The sequence below is a fragment of the Anser cygnoides genome, chromosome 18, assembly GCF_040182565.1.
Source record: "Anser cygnoides isolate HZ-2024a breed goose chromosome 18, Taihu_goose_T2T_genome, whole genome shotgun sequence".
NCBI lineage: Eukaryota > Metazoa > Chordata > Aves > Anseriformes > Anatidae > Anser > Anser cygnoides.
Genome location: NC_089890.1, coordinates 10,227,579 through 10,246,574, shown reverse-complemented (window position 1 = coordinate 10,246,574; position 18,996 = coordinate 10,227,579). Strand labels below are relative to the sequence as shown.

Here is an 18,996-nt window from a genome sequence, read left to right as displayed (position 1 = left end):
GCGACGCCGGGAGGGCAGCGACCAGGGCTTGCTGTCAGCAGGATGAGCCTTAGTGGGGGCAGAAAGAGGGGAGAGGAGGCGGCGGGGACGGGGGTACCCGGGCGTCCCCGCGTCCCACCCTGCGCGGGAGCAGCGCAGCGCGGCCCCGAGGGGACAGCGGCCGCCGGAGCAGGACGGGGGCGGCTTCGGCCGCGCCTCGCTGCGCGTCCGCGGAGCGGTGGGGCCGGGGGGGGCGGGCCGGGGGGCAGAGGAGGGGGCCCGCCTCCGCTCCCCCCGTCCCGTCTGGCCGCAGAGCAGGCGGCGGGGGCAGGAGCCTTGTAAGGCACGCAGGGCGCTTTTTGAAGATTTGGGGGTAAATATGAAGTGACAAGAGACGGGTCTTTATTGTGAGGGCTCAGCCGCCTGGCGCCAGGGCCCTCTTCAGCCACCGCAGCCCTCAGTTAATCAGCGCAGATCTCCAAACGGACCTCTCCGCGGGGACACCCACCGCGCCCGCCGCCCCCCCCGGGCCCCGGCGCGGCGGGACCGGCCCTAATCCCTCTGCAAACAGCCCCGGCATTTCCCCCTCCGCCTTATCTGCCTCCCCCCGCCCGGGTAAACAGCCCCTCCGGCCGGCCAGAGCAGCGCCAACCCCGGGGGCCGCGGCCCCGACGGCTGGGGCGGCCCCGGGGGCCCGGCCTCCCGCTGCCCGCCCGGCTCCTCGCGGGGCGCCCCGACGGCGGGGTCCGCGCCCCGTCCGTGCGCTCAGGGCTCCTGGCGGGACCCCCCCACACGCACCCGTCCGTCGGGGCGGGGGGCGAGGGGGGGAGCGGGAGCGAGGGCAGGGCGCGAGTGTCCGCCACTCACCCGCGCTGGAGCTCGCCGCTCGGGCCTCGCCGCCTGCAGCTCTCCCACGGCCCGGCCGCGCCGACGGGGCCGCGCTCCCGGCGGCCTCCCCCGAGCCCGGGCCGCCCCGTCGGCGGGGCGCGGAGCGGGGCGGGCCCCACCTTGATCCTCTTTCCAGGATCTGTCGTAAGACGGCAGCCGCCGAGCTCCGGCCCCCCCCTCAACCCCCCCCCCACCCAACCCGCCGCCCCCGCCCACCCCCCTCCGCCCCCGCCCGGGGCTGCGCGGCCGCGGAAAGCTGCGGGGCGGCCCCCGGCCCCCCCCCCCCCCGGCCCCGCTCCGCGCTCCGCCGCGGTGGCTCCGCGCTGTCCCCGCACCGGCGGCCGCCGCTCCCCGGCCGCGGCGCAGCCAGGGCTGACCCGGTATGCGGAAAGGAGCCGGGGGTGGGATTTCGAGCACTTTTCTCTGTCATTGGTTAATATTTTATTCTGTTGACATGTTTTCTTACTGCCGATGCTTCCGACACCTTCTTCTTTTTTTTTTTTTCCTTTCTTTTTTTTTTTTTCCCTTCTTCCCGTCCTCCCTCCCTCCCTCCTCGCCCCCCCCCCCGCCCCCCCGCGCCCGGAGCTTGGCCGGAGCTGTCAAAACCACGCCTATGCAGATCCACAATTGGTCTGAAACGCGTAAAATCAGCAATCAAGGGGGCTTGGCTCATTAGCGGGCGGATCAGAGCAGGAAGGACATGTGAGATAGTCACAGTTTTACAGAGATCACGACAAGATCTAACCGTTTCCACCCGGGCTCCTTGAGCCATGAGCAGCCCTCGCCCGAGCGCCGGCCGCGGGGCGCGCAGCGGTGCCGGGGCGCAGGCCGGGCCCGCGGGGGTGTGAGGGCAGCGCGGCCGCCCCTGCCCGCGCCCCCGCCCCGCTCTCGGTGCCGGTTCAGCGCCGGGAAGGACTTCGCCGGGAGGGCTTTTTGCCCTCGCTCGCTCTCCCTCGCTGCGACAACAACAACAAAAAAATAAGGACCTACTGTCTCCCCTCCGCAGACCGGGAGTCCCAGGAGCCGGGAACTGCCTCTCGCTTTTTTTTTCTTCTTCTTCTTCTTTTTTTTTTTTTTTTTTTCCCAGATCTAGTTCCGCTGTTTTTCGGCTTTTTTTTTTTTTTTGTGTGCGTTTTTTATTTTTGCTGTTGATTTTTCCTTCCTCTTCCAGAGACTCGAGCGAGTTCGCTGGGCAGGAGAGACAAAAAATACTACTACTAATAATAACAATAATACACACACACGTTTTTGTAAAGGGAATCCCTCTTTTTCTCCTGGATTTGTGGATGCACCGATGAGAGATCCAGCCTTCCCAGGGACTGCCATGGCTTACCACCCCTTCCACGCACCCCGGCCGGCCGACTTCCCCATGTCCGCCTTCCTCGCAGCCGCCCAGCCTTCCTTTTTCCCCGCTCTGGCTCTGCCTCCGGCGGCGCTGGCTAAGCCCATGCCGGACCCCGGGCTGGCCGGGGCGGCCGAGGCCGGGCTGCACGTCTCGGCCCTGGGACACCACCACCAGGCAGCCCATCTGCGCTCGCTCAAGAGCCTGGAGCCCGAGGAGGAGGTAGAGGACGACCCCAAAGTGACGCTGGAAGCCAAAGAGCTTTGGGACCAGTTTCACAAGCTGGGCACCGAGATGGTGATCACCAAGTCGGGAAGGTAAGAGCCGGCCCCGCGCAGCCCCGCGCAACCCGCCCGCACCTGCGGGGCTGCGCAGCGCCCTCGCCCCCCGGCCCCAGCCCTTCCCCGCCGCTCGCCCAGCTCGCCCCGGGGAATTCACCCCGGGCGACAGTCGATGGGGTTTCGATGCCGGCAGTTTTCGGAGGTATTTAACCCCCCCCGCCAGCTATCCCCCCCCCAGCCCCCCCAGTTATTACTTTTTAAAGCGCGGTCCCAAATGAAATTAGTGCGCGCTAATTGAGCGCCCGCAATCCCCCGCTGCATTTGTTTACGCCGCTCTCGGCGGCTCCTCGCCGCCCGCAGCTTTTCCTGCCCCTGCCAAACTTTCCCCGCCGCCGGGGTCGGCCCCGGCCCCGCTGCCGGCCCCGGAGGAGGCAGAGGAGGGCAGCGAGAAGGGGCTCGGTCCGGGGATCCCCTTGGGCTCTGCCCTCTATTTCTTGGAAGGGGATTTGAAGCTTTTTCCCCTCTTTCTTCCCCTATGGGCGCAGCCGAGCGGGGTGAGAAGGAGCAGGGCCTGCCGGCCGTGCCAAAGGCTGGGAAGCCGCGGGGCGAGCTGAAGAAACCCCCCCGTGTTTCGGAGGGGCCGGGCGGTGCGGGGCTGCCGGGCCGGGCCGGGGGCCGCGGCCGTCGGGGGTCGCGCACCGGGCGGGAGGGCGCCGCGCCCTGCACCGCTGTGCGTCTCTCCGCAGGAGGATGTTCCCCCCGTTCAAGGTGCGGGTGAGCGGCCTGGACAAGAAGGCCAAGTACATTTTGCTCATGGATATAGTTGCGGCCGACGACTGCCGGTACAAGTTCCACAACTCCCGCTGGATGGTGGCCGGCAAGGCCGACCCGGAGATGCCCAAGCGCATGTACATCCACCCCGACAGCCCGGCCACCGGCGAGCAGTGGATGGCCAAGCCCGTCGCCTTTCACAAGCTCAAGCTCACCAACAACATCTCGGACAAGCACGGCTTTGTAAGTGTGGCCGCGGGGACGAGCGGAGCCCCCGGGCGCGGACCCCCCGGGCCAGGCGCTGAGCCCGGCCCCGCTGCGCCCGAGGACGGCCGGGGGGAGCCGCGGGGCTTTACCGGCCCCCCCCCCGGCAAAAGCACGCCCGGGCCCGGGCTGGACGGCGGGGCCTTGCCGGGCCTTGCAGCGGCCGGGCTGTCTCGCAGCCCTCCCCGATCCTTGCTCCCGGCCGCCCCGGCAACGGCTCCCCCCGGGGGGAACGGAGACCGGGCCGCGGGGGGGCTCGGGGTCCCTTGGGCTCTCGCATGCCGCCCCCCGACCCGTCCTGCCGGCTCTGCCCGGCCGCGGGGCTCGGCGGGGAGCAGGAACCGGGGAGGCGCAGCCTGGGGGGCGCGGACGGGGTCGGCCCGGGGGCGGCGAGGGCAGCCCCGACGGGGCGGCAGGGCTGGGGCGTTGCGGCCGGGCAGGTGCAGCCCCGGACGTCCCTGCGGGCCGGGCCGGGCCGAGCCGAGCCGGGCAGAGGGGTGCTGGAAGCGGCGGCACCTGCGCTGGGGTTGCGCGGCCGGGAGCTGAGCCGGAGCCGTTGGCAGCAGCGGCTCCGCACCGGCTGCGTCTGAAAGGCTCCAAACGGGTCTGTTTATTCCCCTATTGATCACATCTGCATCACCTCCCGGAGGGGAAAAACAAAAAACAAAACAAAAAAAAAAGGAAAAGAAAAAAAATACATACAAACAAACCAAAAAAAAGGAGAGGGAGAGAGAAAGAAAGAAAGAAATGGAGGCGTGTTGGCAAGCTGCAGAAAGCAGGAGCAGGGCTGCAGGGGAGCGGGGTCCTGCGTGAAGGCGAAGGGGGAAAAAAAATCTCAGCGAACGAGCGAGCTGTCTTAGCGTCTGGGCGAGCGTTTGGGGCGATAAAGGGAAAGTTCCTCGGCCCGTCCTTGTGCTCTGGGGACTGGAGGTCCTGAGGCCTCGGTGCTGCTCTGCCCGCAGCGCCCGGAGCGCGGCCAGGTGCGGGGAGCGGCTGCCGAGAAAGTCTTCTCCCCTCTCTCTTATTATTTTTCTTCTTATTTTAAGGCAGGAAACGGTGTGTTTGTTAAATAATACATTGCGAGGCTATTTATAGGCAGCAAGGTAAATCGATAGCGAGGGAGTCTCATAAATAGCATTTTTTTGTGATATTGGGGAAAAAGTAGTTTGGTTCAGCGTTTTTAACGGTTCGCCTCCTTCAATTAAAGATTTCTGGTACGTGTCGTTGTCCAAAATCCGGAGTGTGTTAAATCTGGGAGATGAGGGTTTAGCCAGTGCCCATCTGGTCAGAGAGGGATGATTATTTTTTTTAAAGGAATGCAGATTTGCACGCCTGAATGAGACTTTTTTTTTTTTTCTTTTCACCATTTTCATGATAAATCCCGTCTAGATTATATCAATATAATAGCGACCCGACAGTTCATCAGCAGGTGATTATTGCTCGGGTTAGAAAAAGGGGGATTTTTTTTTATTGCCTTCTAAAACGAAATGAAGTGATAATTATTTAGGCATTTGGCCGGCGTTATTTGACAATAATTACTCAAGCTTTCGCCGTTCCCCTACCAATTCCGGGCGGTGAGGGCTGCGTGTCAGCCCGACCACAGCAGGTTGGGGAATTATTCCATCGCTCTCGGGCAGGAAAACGTTGCCGGGGCGGGCAGCGAGGGCAGGGGCTCGGGAGCAGCCCCGCTCGCGGCTCGGGGGCTCCGCAAATCCTCAGCGCAACCGCGGTGGGCTCGGGGCGAGTTTTTAACAAAGCCAGAGGGGAGAGAATCGCTTTGGGTGTTGGCGAAGCTTTTCAGACACCTGGTTGGAAAAACAACAACAACAAAAAAATTGTCTGTTTCTTCTGCAGCGTTGCTCTGAGACATGAATTTAACATGGCTCTTGGTGAAACGCTCCTTCCAGGTCGCAGGCGCTGGCAGGGCTTTCCGCTGCGCCCAACTGCAAATCTCGGGTCTTTTTCCTTTCTATTTATTTATTTATTTCGGCGGCGAGGCAGAGGAATTTTTTGAAAAGGACGGAACTATTAAAAGCGCCTAGAAATGTGGCGAAAATTCGCCTCGGGTTTTCAGGGTTGCAATAAACCGGGGAGATGCCCGTAGCTGCTCTCCTGCCGTGCCTTCCCCAAGATGTTGCAGTGCCTGCCTTCCCCGTGACCTCCTTATTTGGGGGCAGATCGTGCGATGACATAAACAAAAAAGAAATCTCCCTCTTTGGCATCCGCCGGCATTCCTTCCTCACGCTGAATTATTACTATTATTTTTTTTTTTTTCGGGAGAAAAAAAAAAAAAAGGCATTTTTTTAGAGAGGTAGCCTGACTCGCGCGTGGCGGCGATGGGGACCCCGGGGCTGACCGCGGCCGCGGGCTGTGCTCTCTCGCCCCCCCAGACCATCCTGAACTCCATGCACAAGTACCAGCCCCGGTTCCACATCGTGCGGGCCAACGACATCCTCAAGCTGCCCTACAGCACCTTCCGCACCTACGTGTTCCCCGAGACCGACTTCATCGCCGTCACCGCCTACCAGAACGACAAGGTAGCGCCGGGCAGCCCCTGCCCTGGCCCTGTCCCTGCCCTGTCCCCGTCCCTGTCCCCCCCCCCGTGTCCCCTCCTGGGCTCTTTGTGCGTGCTTCTGCCCAAAGCCGAGGGCTGCTGCAGGAGAGCATCGGGGGGAGAGTGGCCAAAAGGCAGCAACAGGAGGATGGTGATACCCCAAGCCCTCAGAGGAGGAGGCACCCTTCACCCTAATATCGTTATTAGTGCTATTGGTGCTATTATTAATTCCCCCCCCCCGGCCTCTGTCGCACCTTTCCGCACCGCGGGAGCCTTTGCCGCAGGCCCAGGCTGAGGGAGCAGCACCCGGCCTGGGCAGCCTCCTGGACAAGGTGCCCTGGGCCCGGCAGGGGCCGAAAAATAGAGCCAGAAAAACCAATTTTTGTTGTTTTCGTGATTTAGCGAGTGTCGCCCCGCGAGCAGGGGAGGCAGGAGCGCCCCGTGGGGAGCACGGAGCCTCCGCCGGCCCCTCCAAGAGCTGCGTGCGCGCGTGTGTTTTAACCCAAAAGCTGACCCCCACCTCCACCCCTGGCTGCTGATGCTAATTGACAGCTCTGTCTGAGGGTCCTGGTGGGCTTGTTTCCCTCGTAAAGTTTATGGCGAAGAGTCACAATCGATTAAAGAGCACTTTGTCTGCTCGCCCGCCGCTGGCTGCCGGTGGGCTCCGTCGGGCGGCAGCGGCCGGGGGCCCCGTCGGGCGCGGCCGGGGGGCGGCCGGGGCCGGGCAGACATGCATTTTTAAAGCGCCCCTCTCGGGGCCGTATTTCAGAGACATGCATTATTGAGCGCCCTAATGTCGCCGGCCCCAGAAGCCCGTCGCGGAGAGGGATAAGAATAGCTTTTAACCAGCGCAGCGCGGCTCAGTCGCCATCTTCCCTCCGGGGGGCCGTGAAAAATAACTTCCTATCATTAAGACGCTATTAATAATTCAAGCGAAACCTCAGCATCATTTTTAATAAAGCATGCGGTGTGTTAAACCGGGGACGCTGCGCCTTTCGCAGCGAGCCCGGCCCGGCCGCGACCCGGGCTCTCCCCGACGGCCCCGGGGGAGCGGGGCCGGGGTCCCCGGGGGGGCGGGCAGGGCGTCACGCAGCCCCTCTCCGTGTCCCCGCAGATCACCCAGCTGAAAATCGATAACAACCCCTTCGCCAAGGGCTTTCGGGACACGGGCAATGGCCGGCGGGAGAAGAGGTAAGGGGCTCCCCCTCCGCTCCGCGTTCCTCCCCCCCCCCCCCCCCCGGCTCCCCGCACCGCTCCGCACCCGCGGAGGGCCGGGGCTGAGCGCTGCCTCTCTGCCGCCAGGAAGCAGCTCTCGCTGCCGTCCCTGCGGATGTACGAGGAGCCCTGCAAGCCCGACCGCGACGGCGGCGAGTCGGACGCCTCCTCCTGCGAGCCGTCGGCGGTGCGCGACGCCCTGCACTCCCCCGTGGGAGCCCTCCCCAGCCCCCTGCGCCTCAAGGGCAGCGGCAGAGGTAACGCAGCAGCCCCAATCCCCCCCTCTCCAATCCCCCTCTTCAATCCCCTTTCTCCGATCCCCCCTCCCCAATCCCTCTATCCAACCCCCCCTCAATCCCCGCCGCGCCCTCGGGGCCGAGCCCGCACCCTCTCACCCCCCGACGGCAGGGCCGCGCACCCCGGCGTGGGCAGGGCTGGGGCAGGGGGCAGGCGGGTTCCCCAAACGGCCGCGGCTTTCAGCGAGCCCCTCGCCTGCTCGGGGTTCCCTTTAGGGCACAAGTAGGGGGCTTCCAAGGCGCCCCCCCCCCCTCGGGGCTGGCAGGTTCCTGCGGGGCGGGAGGCAAACTGCACCCGCAGGGGGAAGGTGCGGATGGGCACGGGGGAGCCGAAGGGTTGAAAGGACAGGATAGATCCAGCGAGCAAATGCGAATGGCATTTAGGGTTTGCAACATTTTCCTGTTTATACGTTAGTGTAAACAAGAAGGAAAGGCGAGGCAGGCCGTATGCTATATGCGGCTGTCCGGCGCGCCTCACTGCTGCGTCGCCCTGCCTTTCATGGCTCGCTCAGTGCCCTGCAGGGGAAAAAAAAAAAAAGAATTAATACATTTGAAAGGGAAAAAATGTTGTAACTCCAGGGCTTAAAGCTAGTAAATGAAAATAAACCAGCAGTTCCCACGTAGCAGTTTTTAGATGCTGGATTTTGTCTTGCCGCACTATCAATCTGCTGCTCTTTAAACTTTCCACCAACCCAATTCCCTGCAAACCTTCATCAAAACTGCAGCCCCCCCCCACCCCTCCCCAAGCTGGTGGGAGGGTTTATTGCACCCCTCTCCTCTTTCAAAGGCTTCCCAGAATATTCACCCCAGCCTGCAGAGCCTCACCTAGCCGGCACCAAAGGCTTTTTTCCATTGAGACGGAGCTGGTCGGGCACGGCGCGAGCGGGGTGCGGTGGCAGTGTGCGCCGGGGCCCCGCTCCATGGCGAGCTCTGCTCCCCACGTCCTCCCCATCCCCTCGCCTCTTTTCCCCCTTCCTCCTGAGAGCTCGGTGCCTTTTTTAAATTAAAGCCCTCTTAGTGAAGCCTGCAGTGTACCTCTTTCCTTAAAACTGCCTCCTTAACCTGACTCAACCTGCACATTTGGAATAAATCCACGGAGCGCTGTTGATCAGCTCCATGTAATTAAATATATACAGGACCATTTCCTCCAGCGCTGTCCACCCGCCTGCACTCTCTTCATCTCCCGCTCCACAACCCGCTTTGAGTTTGCAGCTAACGAGAACGATGCTGTAATATATTTTGGTCCTCCATCCAACATGTTTTTCCTGTTTGGCAGAGCAGCAGCACTGCTGTTGTCAATCCCCTTTCCCTGCGGTGACCGTGGCACGAGGGCCTGTTGTTGCCCTCTCGCTTGATGGGGCTCCTCCTGATAATGGCAGCGGGGGCTTTGCCATCTCACCCTAATACAAGGGTGAAAGACCCACTCCCCGTCTCCCTGGGCTGTTCCTAAACCTCTCCGTCCCTTTGCAGAGGAGAAACCAGGGGCCGACAGCGATGCGGAGGTGGAGAAGGCACCTGAGGAGCGGCCGGTGGCCGCCAGCCCCGGCGGGGAGGACGCGACGCCCCGCGGCAGCCCGCGGTGCCCGGACGAGCGGAGCAAGGAGAGGCGCAGCCCGGAGAAGGCCAAGGACAGCGCGTCCCCCAGGGAGGGCCCCGGCGAGGGCCTGTTCGGCGCACGGGGCCTGGAGAAGGACAAGGTGGAAGGGCGGAGGAAAGAGCCGGAGCCGGGCAAGAAGGACGCGGAGGGCGGCGGGCTGGGCAAGGAGGCCTTCGCCCCGCTGATGGTGCACACGGACAGCCCCCCGCACCTGAGCGCCGGGCACCTGCAGAGCCTCGCGCTCTCCGGCCTCCACGGGCAGCAGTTCTTCAGCCCCCTGGGTGCGGGGCAGCCCCTCTTCATCCACCCGGGACAGTTCGCCATGGCCCCCGGCGCCTTCTCAGCCATGGGCATGGGACATTTGCTGGCCTCGGTGACCGGTGGGGGCAGCCTGGAGAACGGAGCCCTCTCGTCTGCCCCGGGCACTGCGGGGACGGCCACCCCCTTCCCTTTCCACCTCTCCCAGCACATGCTGGCCTCTCAGGTAAGACTCCCTGTGTCCCTGTCCTGATCCTCGCTGTCCTGCTACGCCCTGGGCCCTCCACGAGTCCTAGAATCCTACAATCCTAGGCTCTCCTCCTGCATCCTTCCCCAAAACTCCCTGAACTGTCTGAGTGCTCTGGGGGCACAGGCCTGGCCAGCATTGCCCCCACTGTGGGGACACACGGGGTGGCCCCAGTGTGGCTCTCATGGGGTCAGGAGCTGTTGGTGCCCCCGGCCTCCCCCATGGCCCCTGCAGGCTGTGGGGACGGGGTGTGACACCCCCTGGGGCCCTGGATGCACTGCCTGGAGTGGCAAGGGGAGGACACGGGGGAACACTTGGAATGATGGCCCCAGAGCCGGTCTGAGGAGGAATCCCGATTCTTTTGTGGCTGTCATGGGTTCCACCACAAGCAGGGGCAGTGCTGAGAGCGGCAGCCCTGCCCCGCTGCCCCAGCCTGGCTGTCCCCGTCCAGCAGCCCCCATCGCCCCACCAGCCCCAGAACAGCTCCCGTGACACCCACCCTTGCCTTACCTCTGCCAGCCCCATGGTGAAATACATAGGGACATCTTTGAGCACACCTTACTTATCGGACTGACTTACCAGCGTGTTTAAATGTGGTTAGAGCCCTGCGATGCCGCACAGCCGTGGACGTGGAGCAAGCGGGGGCACGGCCAGGCTCATCTCTGTATCACTGTAACCCCAATGGGTTTGTGCCCGATGGCACCAACCCCGTTTGGTGCGGAGTGGGTGGTGGACTCCAGCTGAACCCCTCCCTCAGCTGCCCCACCATATATTTTGGATGACACCGGCGCGCCCCGGCTTTGTCTTGGTTTTCTGGGTGACCGGCACGGCATGGCACAGCTCTCACCCCTCTCCCTCTCTCCGCAGGGAATCCCGATGCCCACCTTCGGCGGACTCTTCCCCTACCCCTACACCTACATGGCCGCAGCAGCGGCGGCCGCCTCGGCCATGCCGGCCACCAGCGCCACAGCCGCCGGGCCGCTCTCCCGCAACCCCTTCCTGGGCAGCAGCCGGCCCCGTCTGCGCTTCAGCCCCTACCAGCTCCCGGTCACCATCCCGCCCAGCACCAACCTGCTCACCACCGGCCTCCCCGCCAGCCTCAACCCCGGCTCCGAGGGCTCCAAGGCGGGCAGCAGCCGGGAATCCAGCCCCCTCCCCGACGTGCCCCTGCACAAGGGGGGCAGCCAGCGCCCCGCCGCCTCCCCCAAGGGCTCCCTGAAGGAATCCCTCAACGAACTGCAGAACATCCAGAGACTGGTGAGCGGGCTGGAGAGCCAGCGGGAGCTGTCGCCCGGCAGGGAGTCCCCCAAGTGACCGACGGGGTGGGCAGCGAGCCCGCCCCCGCGGGGCTGAGAAGCACTGGTATTTTGTACAGCACAGTATAAATATTTATTAAAGAGCAGGGGGTGGGGGCGGCTGGGGCGAGGGGTGCTGGAGCAGAGGGGAAGGAGCCCTGCGGGCGACGCGGCCCCACCACCGAGGAGCCAGGAGCAAGAAAGGGAACGTGGGGCTCACCCACCCCCTAGGGTGAGGGTCTGGGAGTTGCCCCCCCTTCTCCTGGTCGCCCCCCCACTCCCCTGAGCTCCCCCGAGAGGGGCACGGGGCGGCTCTGGGGGGGGACGAGCCGATGTGGTGGCACCCGACGGGTGGCAGTGGACGGGGCGAGCCTGTGAGCCCCACGGGAGGAGAGCGGGGCCGAAACCTCGTCTGTGCAAGGGGGGGGTGGGGGGGAGGGAGGAAAAATTGAATCAAAAAAACAGAAATAAGGAAGGAAACACGGGAAAAAAGCCGTCTCGGCAGCCGCCGCGGAGCTGCGCAGTCACCGCCATGCAGAGCTGGTACCGGCCGGGGGGGGAGCCCCGCGGGTACCAGGGCAGATATTTATGAAATAAATGGTAATTTGTGTAAATAAGCTATAAGGATCCCAGAATATGCAAATTGGTATTAATTTATTCAGAGTTGTACATTGGTGTGTACATAATATTTAGAGTTTAACTCATCGCATTTAAGTTTTTTTTTCATTTTACATGAACATATATATTGTAAATGAAAACTATTTAGCTCTTTGTGATTGAAGGAGATATTGGTTTCTTTAACTGTGTTTTAAAATATTGTTTATCCCGCCTGTTCTCTAGGACAATCATGTGCCACCGGTAGAACAATTTTTGGAAAGCAAGAGTTCAATTCTTTAACAGACTTCTGCAAGGAAAAAAAAAAAAAGAAAGAAAAAACTTACGTATCCAAACGTACTAAAAAAATCTCTCTACAGTGCGGGGTATAGAGAATGCAGGAATAAACCTCAGGTTTTTATTTTTCACTCCAGAACAAAAATAAAAAAAGTATAATAAATTTAAATATCACAGGACTGTGCTCTATATTTGTTTTAAAATAAAAAGATACATGATTTGAAACGTGCTGGTTACTCGGGTGTCTGTCTGTTCAGTTTTGATGAATTCTCTCACATCTTTCAATAAAAAAATACTCCGAGAAGCCCTGCCGGCTCCCGCCTCTTTCATTTTCGCCGCTGCGGCGGGAGCGCGCCCAGGCTCGGGACGCCCCGTCGGGGCCGGCACCCTCCGCAGGTGCGGGGTTGGGGGGGGGGGGGGGGAGGACGGGAATGCCCCGACGTGAGCCCGGCCGCCCCAGCGGAAACCTCCGCCAACAGTTGTTGGTTTCAGGAGGGCCGCCCCTTCGAGCCGTGCCCTTCCCGTCCCGTCCCGTCCCGTCGCCCCCCGCAGGTGCGGAGCGGGGCCCTGCCGGTACGGGGCGCACGGAGATGGGGCGGGGGGCAGGCACCGGCACCGTCGGAGGGAGGTGGCACCGGTACCGTCGGGGGGAGCTGCCCCGTGCCGCCGTCGGGGCCGTGCCCGCGGGACGCCGGCCGCTCCCGGAGCCGCTCGGCGGCGTTGCGGGGAGCGAAGGAGGCCGGCCCCGGCAGCCCTTTTCCTCACCAATTACCCTTCTCCCGGGCCGGGGAAGATTTATGGGCCCGGCGGCGGGGCGGGGGCGCGGGCGCGTCCCCGCGGGGTGCGGGCTGCGCAGCGCCGTGCTCAGGGCTCCCTCTGCCGGTGCCGCCGCGCTCCCGCCGCTGCACGGCCCCGACGGGGCGCGCCGAGACCCCGGCTCCTTGCCGGGCCCCCCCAGCCCCTAAAAGCGCTCCGGGGCCGGGATCCCCGACGGGGAGAGAGGAACCGAGGCCGGGTTCCCCGACGGGGGGAGAGGAACCGGGGCCGGGATCCCCGACGGGGACAGAGGAGCCGCTGCTCTGGGCTGAGCACCGCGCCGTTTCCGCCGGCGGGGGGGGGGGGACCGGCAGGGCGGGGACCTCTTGAACACGAGGAGGGAAATGGAGTTACCAAAAATAGGCTCGCAGGGCTATTTCCGAATAAACACATCTCAGGAGGAGCACCAGCTTGACGGGCTCTGCTTTTAGTGACACAGGGGACGCGGCCGGTGCCTGCGTGTGGCGGTGGGGGGGCTCCCTGGCCCCCCAGCACGCTCCCCACCTCGCTGTGTTCAGGAGGAGCTGCGCTGAGGTGAACGCAGCAGGGAGGTGGTGGAGATTTGGGGGCCTGAAAGGTGTAAACGGTGCTTCCTCCTAGGGCCCTGGGCCCTGGCCTGCTCGTGGGGCATGGGGCTGCTCTTCCCTGGGGGGGGAGAAGTGCTGCCAGCAGAGCGGGACTGGGACGGTGACCCCTGGGGACAAGTGACCTCTGGGCACAGTGACCTGTGGGGAGGTTCCTCAGCTCTGCCCCCAGGTGGGGAGCGGGGCCAGGCCCCCGACAGCCACGGGTGGCTGGGCAGGAGCCGAGGCTAAACCCTGACGTGAGAAGCCCCGTTCTGGCCACTCGCCCAGCGGCTGCCATCAGCCACGTGTGGCTGGGGGTCAGTGCTGTAGGAGGTGCTGGGAGCCCTGCGGGGGCACACGTGGTGCAGCTAAACCTGGAGGTTTCTGCCCCATTTTGGGGGCCCAGTGGCCAAACCCGGGCAGATCTGGCTGCCCAGCTCTGTGCAGCACCACGATCCCTCTGTCGGGGGCTGTGCACGGGAGCAGGGGCTGGCACCTGAGCAGCGCGCCCAGTGGACACCGCAGCATCTCCCACCTGGGTGCAGGCCCGGCTGTGCTGGCCCCACAATTACCCTGCTGCCACCGTGCTCCCTGGGCACTTTGGGTCACTGCTGAGCGGCAGGAGGGGGCACACCTGCAGCCCTGCCTACTTGGGATGAAAGGGGGGACGTTGCTTTTTGTCCCTGTGGTGTGGGGTTTATAGGGACTGGTCACTTCCATCCCTGAGGGGAAACGCAGCTGGGGCAGCAGGGGAGCCCCCAATTACCCGGGGGGGGCCCCGTTCCACCCCTCAGGACCCCTGCGCACCCGCTGCACCTGGGCAGAGCACGGCCCCGACGGCAGCTGCCGGTCCCACACCTGCCCCAATTTATGGGGCAGCGCCGGGCACTGCCTCCCCTTGTGCTGCTGCTGCTGCTGCTTGTCCTGGCCAGGTCAGTGCTCTGTGGCCGTGCTAGTTTGGCTTCGTTTTGGCTCCTCTGGCCCAGTGGCGTGGTTGGGGGGGCTGAGCCCCGACGGGGTGGTCTGCCTGCTTGTGCTGCAGGCTGCTTGGGTGTCCCCCCCGGGGTCCTCTCCCCAGGTCCTTCCCCCAGCGCTGGTGTCTCGGAGGCCTTGCAGCCCCCTGGGGTGTGGGAAGGATGAAGCTGCCGTCGGGGCTGTTCCTCCTGAGGGGTTCCCAGGGCTGCTTTGATCTGTGTGGGTGCCCAGGGGTTTAGAAACGTTATCGGGAAAGAAAAAGCGGCTGTTTATTGTGCCGCAAAGCTCGTTGCTAGCCGCAGGCACTGTTTGCTCCGTCCCTGCTTTAGGGGCAGGGTGGGAAAGGGGAAAGGGCAGCCTCTCGGTTTATTCCCGTTGTTTACAGCGGCGGGTGATGGCAAGGGAAAGCCGGGCCCCCCGCCCCGCAGTGCCCCCCCCCGGGGCCCTTTCCCAGACCTTCCCGGGTGGAGCCCGGCAGCCCCCGGCTCCGCACACCCGACGGGGCGGGACGGGGGCGCCCCCACCCGACACCGCGCCCGGCTCTTTTCCTCCCCTCCCTGCCGTGTCCGCTCCTGGGGGGGGTTGCACGGAGCCGGCCCCGCAGGGAGGCAGAGGGCAGGAGCCGGGCCCGGTTCCCCCCGGTGCCGCCGCCAGGTGGTGCCGTCGCTCCGCGCCGCGGGGCGGCCCCGACGGGGCGGCCGGGCCGGGGGGTGGCCGCGCTGCCCGCCCCGACGCCGCTCCCCGGCTCTGTCCGAGGCCGTGCCCAGGGTCCCAACTTTGCTCCTGCGGCCCCCACCGCGGGTGCGTGTGTTTGTGTGGGGCAGCAAAGGCTGGCTCGGAGGCGTCTAAGTGTGAGCGAGCTGCTAGAAGCAGGGACGGGCTGCCTTCTGCTCACTGCTTTTTTTTTTTGTTGCCTGGAGTATTGAGGGGTGAAATCGTGCAAGAAAGGCCCTTTCTTTCCTTTCGTTCCCCTGTCTGGCTGGCATCGCTGTGAGCAGTGACATGAGCGCAGGTACAGCTGTCCTTGGTCTCCCACTGAATTCTGCAAATGGTCCCTGCCTTCAGCCTTGGGCCTGGCGTGCTCTGTAATTCTTAGGAACCGAGATCTAATTAAAATGAGACAGCGCTGTCAGGGGACTGCCTAATTGTCTTTGCCAAATGACCTTGTGGGGATCTTGGCTCGGCTCCCAGCACAAAGGTGTTGTCAGCGCAAAATCCTGTGCGGTTCGGGGGAATCGGCTAAAGACTTTTGGGAAATAATTCCCCAGGCTGGGAAATAACGAGCTGGGGGAGCCGGTGTGATGGTTCCTTTCCTGCTGCCCTCGGCTCAGGGGATGTCAGGGCATGGGGGCACCTTCCTGATGGCTTTAAAAGAGAAATCGTGCTCAGTGGGGATCAATCAGGGTGAATACCAACAGGTGTCTGCGATGCTTCCCTCTGCTCCCTCTAGCGCTAAATACATGCGCTCCCTCACCACGTCAGGGAGGGGGGAAGGTGGTTTGGCCATTAAAAGCCTCAAAAAGTGTCTGAGACCCCCGTGTGCTGGATCCAGCCCTGGGATCACACTCAGTTCCCTGCCAGCAGCCAGGGCTCAGCCTCATGTCGATGGGCCCAGCACTGCAGAGGACACAGGCAGCATTGCCCCTTGCCCCCGCAGAGCCCCCTGGCCTTGGGGCAGTTTTGGGGGCAGGATCTGGCCTGGTCCCTGGGCAGCAGGGAGAGCCGGTCTCCACGAGAGGGAGTGTTTGCAGGGATTTTCATCCCAGCTGTATATACAGATACATGTGTGTGAGTATATATGTTTATTTTCCTTTCCCAGTTGTTGTTTGTAGGGAGTAGCAAGTAGGGAGCTGTCCCTGTGGTCAGGGTGGGCAGCTGGGGTGGCCAGAGCCCCCTGCCTGCATGAAGCCCCCTGTTCCTGTTTTCCTGTGGTGGGGGAGAACTGGGCCAAAACCTCATCTTTCCTGAGAAAATTGTTGTGCTGCTGTGTGCGGCATGTTGGTGACACGGTGGGGAGTCCTGCTCCTTCCCAGGGCAGGCAGCAGGGTGCTGTGCCCGTGTCCCACCATGGGGACATCTTCGTCCTTCTGACCCATTCGTCAAACTGGGGAGCAAGTCTCTCTTACTGGGGTGGCTGGTCCCCTATTTTGGGACTCCACCAATGCCTGCAATGCCCCCCCCAGCAAGAGGAAGGGCTGGCTGAGATTTTCCAAGTGACTGCCTTGAAGGATGTGGCCTAAAGTCCCCTTCCTGCGGGTGCAGGATCAGGCCCTGCTTGGCTGCGTGGTTTGCAAGGAAGATGCACAAAGGGCCCGAGCCTCCCCGGGGACCTCTCCCCCCGTCCCTGGAGCCTCCCAGTGCTCAGCCTGCCCTATCTGCAAATTGCAGAGCAGATTATCAGTGAGCACTGCTGAGATTAGAGCCCCGTATTTCTGTCTGCTTCCCCCAGAGCCAGGGAGGCCCGAGCTGAGGCTGGAGCAGACTCTTTGGCACCACGGGGCTGAGTGCTGGGGTAACCTTTTCCTTTTCTGGGAGCTCCTCGAGGAGGGTTCAGACAATTTTCAATTAAGGAAGAGGGTAAAAAAAAAAAAAGAGCAAAGAACACACCACAACATTGGCTGAGTCCATCAGGGCTGTGGGAGGAACGTGAGGCACATCCATGGGATGCTGCGGGCTGAGCCCCACGGGCAGGCAGCGAGGTGCTGCAGGTGGGGTCTGACCCGGGTGCTGTAAATCCACAGTCTGGGACTGAGTGAAAAGCCCAGAAATGGTGGATTTATTGTTCCTTTCGTGAGGTGGGATGCGGAAAAGTCATGAACTGCTTTGTGGGTGCCCAGCAGAGTGTGTGTTGGCGCAGCCCTTGCAGACCCCAGCACGGTGCAGGGAGCGATGCTTGGCACACTGGGGGGTATTCCTGAGGGTGTGCTGGGAGTTTATGTTAAGAGGAATGGTGGAGATGTGGCTCTGTGTGCTGGGTTCTCCTGGGCAGAATGCACGCTGGGTTCTCTGAGCAAATGTCAGGCTTTGGGGGTGCGCAGACGAGCAGCAGCTTTGCGGGGCCAGCCCGGTGCTGCGGGCCGGAGGGAGTGGGGGGCCCTGATGAGCCCTAATGGCTTAACAGGCTTAGTGTGGGGTTGTTCTTCTAAACAATCACGTGCATTAGTGCAAATCTCATTAGATCCCTGTCTCCTGTGCTCCTAATGACCGGGCACCCGTCACTGGGTGGGAGCGCAAGGAAGGGCCTGGGGGCGAGCTCCTCCCGGCTGCTGTTGGAGCCGTGCCCACTACACCTAAAGGAGGAGGAACCCAAATCGAAGAGGTAAAAAGCCATTTGAGGTTCTAGGCTGTTTTGTACTCAGTTCAAATCTTTGCTCACCCTGTTATCAGGCAGTCACCTCACACCGCCCACAGGTGCCCCCGTGCCGGCTGCCCTCCCCTCATCTCGCAGCCTGCTCCTGGGGCTGCCAGCAGGTTCAGCAGGGAGCTCGGCAGCAAAGGTGGTCAGAGGATGGGGGAGGCTGTGCTCAGTGCCCAGACAAACCTCAGGTTTAGCCTGGAGCTCTTTGGGAAGGGAATGTTTTTTCTCCTGTTTGTGTTGCGGTGCTGGCAGCAGCAATGACCCCCGGCACCTCGCGGTTCCCCTAAATCACACAGGGAATTGCTGTGGGACCTCCCCTCCGTGCAGGCATGTGGCTGCTGCCGGCACCAAGCAGAGCCCTGCGAGCCCTTGGAGTTCAGCCTGGCTCGGGCAGGAAGCACCCCAGCATCTTTATTGACCAAGGCTGGTTTTTCCATCTCTGCTGCAGCCTCACCTCGGGGCAGAGTGGGGCTGGGAGCCGCCAAGGACTGGGGCAGGCAGCGGAGCTTGAGAAAGAAGCTCCCCGGGGAGCGGGGCTCTGGTGGAGCAGCTCGGGAGAAACGAGCCTGAGAACAGCAGGCTTGGCCCTGCAGTCACCCGTTAGATGCGTTTCCGGCTGCTTTTCATCTCACTCCGAGTTTAAAAGCCATCTCTTCCAGCACCGATGCTGCTGCCAGCCCCGGCATGGCTTCAAAGCGGGGCTGTCTCGGGGGGAGAGGCGCCGGCAGGACGGGGAGGCTGCGGCCCCCCAGCCCCTGGGGCAGAGTCCTGGGGCACAGTGGGTGCTGGCAGCACCCAGCTCCTGCACCCCCACCATGTGCCAGCCTGGTGGCTCCGTGGTGTCCCACAGAGAGCTGTGGGCTGCCCCCAGGGGCATGCTGAGGGCTTGTCCCTCTTCCCCATGTCCCCAAGGTGGCTGCAGGCTCTGCTGGTGCTGCTCCTTCTGCCCACCCCTCTTGTCCCTTCCCCTGGCTCAGCCCGGGTAGTGTCTGAGCCTGGGTCTGGTGACCTCTGGAGTTTTGCATCTGCTTTTTACATTCACACCTATGTTTCTTCTTCTCCCCAGCAGTGCTCTGCGACGTGGCTGGGGACGAGCACCAGGAGCAGTTTGTGACACCCACTGCCACGTACCCGACGCAAGGGGACGTGGGGACATTGCTCAGTGTGTCTGTGGGGTTAGGAATGTAAACCACCTGGCAATGAGGGGATGGCAGGAGCTGTGACGGGGTGGGCGCTGGTGTGGTTCTGCACCTCCCAGCCTGGGTGATGCCTCTTGGGTCCCCTCTGTCACCAGGGGGACATCACCTGGGGGCTCTCCTGTGGTGTGCCAAGGCTCAGGATGGCATGTGCTCCATCCTGGGTCCTGCATGGGGGATTTCTCCCCAGCGGTGCTGCCGTGGGCA

At 63.0% G+C, this 18,996-nt stretch overlaps 1 protein-coding gene across 1 annotated transcript; it reads left to right on the top strand.

Moving 5' to 3' along the window:
- The first annotated feature begins 1,525 nt into the window (after window positions 1–1,525).
- On the top strand, window positions 1,526–12,182 carry TBX2 (T-box transcription factor 2). Its single transcript, XM_048074274.2, has 7 exons — window positions 1,526–2,526; window positions 3,237–3,504; window positions 5,916–6,062; window positions 7,194–7,270; window positions 7,382–7,551; window positions 9,061–9,671; window positions 10,560–12,182. Exons 1-7 carry the CDS (start codon window positions 2,162–2,164, stop codon window positions 11,004–11,006), a joined length of 2,085 nt encoding a protein of 694 aa, XP_047930231.1. The 5' UTR covers window positions 1,526–2,161; the 3' UTR covers window positions 11,007–12,182.
- Window positions 12,183–18,996: the final 6,814 nt, after the last annotated feature.